Here is a 7,856-nt window from a genome sequence, read left to right on the forward strand (position 1 = left end):
GATCACAACGTTGGGAGTTTGAAAGCAGAGCTCCCCCACATGTTGCAGTGTCCTTGAAGAACGCACTGAACCCTGACGTTCTCCTTGAGACGTGTAAGAAAGAACCCTTTCTACAAATACTAGGTACTCCAAAAACGTATTGATGCTGTGTTGCAGTTTCAAACTTTTGGTTTTACTTTAAAACACCAGTGTGTAACAATTAGGGGGATCTATTGGCAGAAATGGAACATAATATTAATAAGTATGTTTTCCTTATTGTATAATCACCTGAAAATATGATGATTCCCTGGTACCAAGAGACATACTTGCCAACCATGAAAATTTGTGTTTCGGGGACTTTGTTTCCTGCATTCTGGAGACTTTAAAAGAACGAAAAGAACAAAATAATAAGAAGACTTCAACAGCATTTTTATGTTAAACTTTTAATTTGACCTTTAATTCACAGGAAAGAAAACTGAATAATTCACACCCCTCTGGTGTAAACATGTGTGTGAATCTCTGGTATAAACTAATATTCGTTTTTATTAATGTTTTGCCCCTACTTGAGTATTTCTTTCAGATAGTACTCGCAATTTCTCTCTCCGTGCCTCACTCACCGAAGGCCCTTTCAGACATAACGCGACAACGGCATCACTGAGCTCTGAAACCCGTTATTTCCAACGGTAACGTCGCGCCACGGCAGCTTTTCGCTGCGTCGTGCAAAGCCCAGCTGCGGGCGCTGCACGCTGTGATGTATGCTGAACCCAGGGGCGAGCGCAGCTCAAACATGACCTCAAACTGCACTGTGCTGCGAGCGTAGACTGCTCTCCTCCGCCGGGAAACGACATTAGGTAAAGCTCTATTGTCGTTCGGGTGGAAACAGTAGAGCTTATAGACGCTGTACAGAGCCAGAAACAGGTTGAGATAACAGAAAGGGGGGGGGGGGGGGGGGAGTGCGAAAATTTGTCATAAATCTGGAAAAATACGGGAGAATTGTGACGCCGGGAGGAAACCGGGAGGGGGCGATGAAAAACGTGAGACTCCCGGGAAAATCGGGAGGGTTGTCAAGTATGCCAAGAGACAAAGACAATAGTGATTATGCATCAACATGCCACCATAAACAGCCTGTACTGACAGGAAGGAGCCAAATATCAACATGATTTCCTGCTGTCATCATGTCACAGCATACTGTAAATCAGGTTTTGTTGGACATAAACTCATGTGTCTCCACTCATTGCCTGGTTTTATTGATCATGTGCCCACTTAGCTTCATCTGCTGCTGTAGTCCATCAGATTCTACCGCACAAATGTTCTTCACATCTCTGGTCCGGTGGCTTGAAGCAGCCGGATCCCTCTCCTCCACTCTTATCACTAGTGATGTTACGTGCTGTGCCGAGGCTTCGGAGTGTGTGTCGGGTAATCTGTGAAGCGCGTATCGAGGCTTGTATCGTTTTAGACCAATGAAGTCACATTGCAGACGCCCGAAGCCGAAATACAGTTGAGAACTTATTATTCCTGAATAAAAAGGAATAATGTCTCCCATCTATCATTTTCCGTTAGTTCTAGAAGCACAGTCACTGCCCTGTGCCCGGTTAAACCACTGCCACATATCTGTAATATACCTATGTACCTATTTTACACTATTTGACCGATAGGTGGTCTCGTGTGTACATGAAGCCCAGATGAAGCCTCGTGAAATGAACCCTTTTTACGAACTGATTTGCTGGAGAGCTTCAGTGCTTCATGAACTTCATCTCGCCATCACTACTTAGCTGCCGCAGCTAACTGGAGAATTCTTCTACACTTCTCAGTAACACTTGATGTGTGAAAATTCCCAGAGCTCGACTGGACCTGGAATCCTGGTAGAGTGAAGATCAGACCAGTAACAGGAACTGGCCCTCTCAGCTCAGTCTGCATGTTTCACACCCTGAGTCACAGCCACTTGACTCTGTCTGCAGAACTAAGCTATTCATTTATATGTAGAGGTAGCCCAAGGAAGCAACCGCTGAACATGCACTTTGTACACACTTAAGTAAGGGATGATGTACAGCTAGCCAGTCATTGTTGTGAAATAAACCCCGACAGGGCGATGCCGCACCCCGACGCGAAGCCGCACCACGCTTATTACACGGCTACTTACTGAAGAAATCAATAATTTGACAAAAAATTGGTCCGCCAGAGTCCGACATCAGAGCTGCGCCCATAGCAACGGTCTGTTATACTTAGCAACGGTCTGTTATAAAGAAATAAAACTGTAGAACGCCGTGATTGACCAATCAGAATAGAGTATTCAACAAAGCCGTATAATAAACATAAACAAAGACTCATACACTTTATGCGTCGCACTCAAAGAAATCTAAATGTTAAGCAGCTGTTATGGATGTATTGTATTTATCCTACCAGTATATCCAGTACAGTATTTATTTTCCACACTGACGTAATAGCAGCCCCGAATTCATTGGTGAAGACATTTTTGAATTTAGGGGGCTACTACTCAGCACTGTAACAAAATCAGGGAATGCGCCTTTAAATGAAAATAGCTATAAAAACCATGCTGCTGTGTCCCTCCTAATCATATTATTGTGTATAGCTTTTGGCATTTACAGTAATAATATTAATAAATCTCTCACAAATTCTAATGTATGACCTCATTTCCTTAACGAGTTTGTAATTACTGGTTAAATGTAGGATTCATGTTGTCTGTACAGTTCGAATATCATCCGGCAAATATCTCTTTTCCAAAAACATGTAAGAAAAATAAGGAAGCAACCAATTGGAAGCTTCCATGGATTCAAACTGAAGTTTTTTGTTCTCCTTGTGTCCGATTTGATTTTTCTCTCTAAATACAGTGAGAGATAGTACGTGTAACATCATGTTTCAAACAGTATTTTGTTAGAGACTTAAGGTCCCTTTTACTCTCTATGACATGAATGCAGCATGAATGCAGCTGCTCAAACACACCATCTACTGTCTGAAAAGGTTCCTGCAAGGCATTGAGCTTAAACGCCATCTTTTTTTTCTGTCTGTCTTCTCCTCAGCAAAGGAAAGGAGGCCCCACCCGGCTGACTCTGCCCTCAAAGTCCACGGTGAGATTGCACTGATGCCTTCACTGCTGCACACAAAGAGAGTTTTAACCTGTTCGGTCCTGGCCAACACCAATTACAAGACATGGTGTTAAAAATACTTGCTTCACTATTTCAATATTGAATGTTTTTTTTTTGTCCTCAATATTTAGGATGCAGACCTGGCCCGCCTGTTGAGTTCAGGTTCTTTTGGGAACTTGGAGAACCTGAGCCTGGCCTTCACCAATGTCACCAGTGCCTGTGCCGAGCAACTCATCAAGCTGCCTTCGCTCAAACAGCTCAACCTCTGGTCCACACAGGTACGCACACATATAGGAACACAGCACTAACACAACTAAAAAAAACACATTATAGTAATCACTACTCATCCATAGATGTCTGATGTATGTCCTGTCTTTCTCTGTTGTTTTCTTCCTTTAGTTTGGGGATGCAGGGTTAAGGTTGCTATCCGAACATCTGGCCTGTCTTCAGGTTTTGAACCTGTGTGAGACTCCCGTCACTGATGCTGGTCTGCTGGCACTCAGTTGTAAGAAAACACACGTGTGTAAAAGTTTGTAAGTGTACAGTATAGGTTAATTGTGGCTAATCATAACTGTTTGCCTCTTTCAGCCATGAAGAGTCTGTGCAGTCTGAATATGAACAGCACCAAGCTCACAGCTGACACATATGAGGACCTCAAGGTAATACTGCAAATCAACTCACACCTACATTCTACAAATAGGTCATTTGCACAATATTGATTTGAAAATAGATATAAATGTTTTTCCCTCTGTTTTGGCCTACCATCTACACCTTCCATTTTCCCAACTGTGCTTTTAAAAACGATTTTTTTGCATTTATAATTATATTACCAGATTCATTTACATGCATTACCTAGCGAAGACAATAGGGAATACAATTTCAGAAATGTGAAATCTATACACAGGCACAGGAAATATAAAACATTGATCCACAGCATTTACTCAAACTACTTTTTCAGTTACATGTAATGTTTTATACTTCTTGTTAATACAATCCAATCAATCTTATTTCCATAGATGTATTTTGCATATACGGTTCCCTTTGTTAACACCTTATTTTGAAAACTGGACGTAGTCACACGTGTATACTTCCTCTAACTTCTCCAAGGTGGTCTCTAGCTCTCCCGTCAGCTCCGTTCTCTTTATCCATCCATGGTCAGCTCCATCGGGGCCGTTTGAATGCATTTAACAGAAATGTCAGTATATGGGTGCTCTAGAGTTGTAGCGTCGGCCAATTTTACCTCCACATAGACTCAAATGAAGCAAATATATCGATTCTGGCATTAAAAAATCAATTTCATAATCATAAAAAAATAAATTGTGATACATAGGTGAATCTATTTTTTTCCCACCCCTAGAAAGAAGCTTATTTTCTGAAATGTGAGCCAGCCTTCAAACTGATAGTAAGTGTATATTTCAAGGTGTTGATGCAGTCTCCCTTTGTCTGTCTTTTTCTCTGCAGGCCAAACTGCCCAACCTGAAAGACGTTGATGTTCGGTACACCGAGGCCTGGTGATCAACCATGCTCACACAACCCTCATACATAACCAGACACACACACAAACATATGCACACACTGCACACAGGCTCAGATACATTACATGCAAAAGGTGTAGTGATGTCATCTCCATCGTTGCCCATCATTAGACCAGGAACTCATCGTCCCAGCGTGAGGATCACCTGATGTAACAAGAACATCTCTGACGCATTTACATCAGAGGCGGAGCCTCGCCGACCCCCGTAGTGACACCATCACCAGGAGGGAACTGTCTAGTCAGCATCACTTTTTTTTCTAAATGAGAAATCTTTGTGGACCTCGCCGCTCCCCTTACCTCTGTCTCCAATGTTCCAAGGACCTTGTGATCAGAGGACATGCAAGGAGTCGTTATATGGTGACATAAGTGACATTTTTCTCCCTCTGTCTTTATCTTTTGCCCTGTGTTTCATATTACGGTCTCTCAGTTTTCATATTTAGTCAAAGTCCAGCTCTCCAGCCGTTGCCCTCCCGGCTCTGTGTGTCTGTGTCGTGAGGAAAACCTGAGCCTTCCTCTCTTTTTCTCTCTCCTGCCCTCGCGCAACGAAGGCTGGATACAGCAGCTCACACTCCAGCTCTTCTCCAATCCGATCCGCAATGTAGCTCTCCAAACAAGACGTGTTGAACTGTTAATCACTTCGGTCCTCACTCTCGCGCTCTTTTGGCTTCAGTTTTCAGGTTCCGATTCCGGTCTTTTCAAGTCTTTCATTTGGGAAAATGAGGTGCTACCTCTGAGAAAGGAAGAGTTGCAAGACTGTGCCTATTCCTCTTAACACGACACGTTCACACACACACACACACACACACACACACACACAAAAAAAGGAAAAAAAAAAGTTTTTATCAACATATTTTTCCAGACATCTGTGCTTTCATATATTGTGTGTTTCTATATAAAACATATATATGAAGATAACCCCCCCCCCCCCCATTGATGACATTTCAGAAACATTTCGGGAACTCTGCAGGAAAGTTAAACGGCGATTGCAACATCTGTTCCTTTTTCATTTGTTTTCAGTGTACATACTGATGATCTCCCATTACTATTTAATAGGACAGTTGTGTAGCAGTAGCTGGGCGGTCTGGGACTGCCTGATATTTATAAGTTGTGTCTTTAAAGCCTCGTTTACTCTGTCTCTCCTGGATTATTATGTCCAGACAGTAATGAAGTACACAGGCCCTGTTGTCTTTTTTTTTTTTTTTTTTTTTCTAACATACAACACAAGAAGCCAACCAAGAGGGCACCCATACAGTACGTGGATCTCTCTGTACCACCATGCCATGGTGGTTATGTAGACCTGTAAAGTGGACTGCAGTAATTCTGAAGTGGACCTGTAAAACAAGACACATCACCAGCTGAGAGTTGTCTATTTTCATATCCTCTGCTATTTTTTTGGCTCTTTTCGAAACGGTTATGAAAAGAAGAAGAAGAAAGGACACTTGCCAAACGTTTGTCATCGAATTTCGTTTTTTGTTTTGTGCACTTGTTTCTTCAGGCCAACATGTGTGTGGTTTCAGTACTGATTGGTGTATCAAGTGGAAACCTGCCTGTGGAGTGACACTGACACTGTTTTGGGTTCACATCTCTGATCCCCCCTGCTGAGGTCAGGGTGAAGAGTCACAGTGCCTCTAAGTAGAGCTGTGGATGAGTTGTTATCTTTCTATCTGTCATACCACATGTTTTGAATTGTTCTGCTGTATTTATATCACGCCATAATACGTGAGTGACATTTTTAGGCTGTTGGGGATGAATAATTCTCATCAAAGGATGGGACAAAATTATTGTACATATTCTTTCACATTGGGCTATAAGGGACAAACGATTGGAAAAAGGCACCTTTCGGCCATATTTGCCTGTCTACATTCCCTCAAAATGTTGCCTGTTTATTGTGGCAACATTTTCATATGATGTGGTAACTGCCCTGACACGCTTTCAGTCTGTCAGAATCTCTTTTTCCTCTCTTGTCTAGATGTGGTGTGGTTTACTTTCTCTCGGCCCTAGAAAACACAAGACAAGTCCGATTTCCACCCCTTCTTCCAGTCAGCCTCGCTCTGACTGCATCCATCCATCTTATTTATTCGTGTCGACCTCCAGAATGCTCGGGATGTTTGTTGAATTAAGGCAGAAGCTACAGCAGAGGACAGGATGCCGTCCGCTATGAGAGGCTTTGTTTCCTATTTATTGGGTGCCATGACAGTTTTCGGTTTGGCCCGTAGACTCGGTTTGTGTACGGGCCATCTTTGGGTCTGGCTTTAGGACCTCGTGCTCTCTTTCATATCCTGTATGATGTATATACAAGTGTATATAGTCGTCTCCTCCCTTCCTCTCTTTGAACCATTTTTGAATCCCCCCACCCCCATCCGTTTTGTCTTATTCATCCCTTTTCTGTATTTCTCTCAGCCTCCCTTTATTGGCAGGCTGGTGTTGCCTTCATTTTATGTGTGTGTGTGCGTGCGTGCGTGCGTGTGTGTGTGTGTGTGTTTTTTTCACACAAAGTGCACTGTAATCTAACAACTTTTGTTTTCGTAATATCTTTTTAAGTTTCCAACTTCTTTGATTTGATCATTTTAATCAAACATTTGTTTCCTGTGTTAATTTTCTTTTTTTTGCATGTACATGTTGCCGCGTCATCTGGTATTTTTATTTTGTAATTTTTTTGTAAAAGGTTTGAAATATGATAAAGGGTCTGATCACTATGTCACTGAGGTTAAGGACTGAAATGGAGAGATCCCATCTAACTATTTTCTGATTGGTTGTTGCCAGGATCTACCCCGTGAGTCTTGACGGATCCTATTGGTCGAGGCAGTTATAGGGTTTGATTGATATTGATTTTCTAAAAAGCCAATATCAATACTGGTACTGTTGGACTGAAGCTGGCCCCAGCTGAGCTTTAATCATCTAAGTTTGTCCATTTTCATATTAAAAAATGCAAATATTTATTGTTTCCCCAAGAATTTTGTCCTAATCCTGCCAGATAATCATATCAGAAGTGGACCACTGACTGACAGTTATCATTTTTAAATACAGTTGTATTGCTTTCACACATCAGTTAACTGATAGTTCAGCGTAACATTACTGTAGTTTTGTTTAATCCAAGTCTGAATGTTTTAAAGGAATAGTTTGACATTTTGGAAAATAGACTTACTTGCTTTATTGATGACTAGATTGGTACAATGAATGTCAGACATGAGGGTGGCATCGATCTTCTCATCTAACTCGGCATGAAAGCGAACTATTCT

General features: G+C 41.9%; 1 protein-coding gene across 2 annotated transcripts in view; it reads left to right on the top strand.

Annotated features, from left to right (window-relative positions):
- Positions 1–7,554, top strand: part of LOC119486707 (c-Maf inducing protein) — a 55,574-nt gene extending 48,020 nt beyond the window's left edge. For both annotated transcript variants that reach the window (XM_037767020.1, XM_037767019.1), the window contains exons 17-21: positions 3,018–3,065; positions 3,215–3,361; positions 3,483–3,588; positions 3,672–3,742; positions 4,545–7,554. In XM_037767020.1, coding sequence (XP_037622948.1) covers positions 3,018–3,065; positions 3,215–3,361; positions 3,483–3,588; positions 3,672–3,742; positions 4,545–4,598 — 426 coding nt within the window. In that variant the 3' untranslated portion in view covers positions 4,599–7,554. The remainder of the gene's footprint in view (positions 1–3,017; positions 3,066–3,214; positions 3,362–3,482; positions 3,589–3,671; positions 3,743–4,544) is intronic.
- Positions 7,555–7,856: the final 302 nt, after the last annotated feature.

Source organism: Sebastes umbrosus, chromosome 4, assembly GCF_015220745.1.
Source record: "Sebastes umbrosus isolate fSebUmb1 chromosome 4, fSebUmb1.pri, whole genome shotgun sequence".
Taxonomy (NCBI): Eukaryota; Metazoa; Chordata; class Actinopteri; order Perciformes; family Sebastidae; genus Sebastes; species Sebastes umbrosus.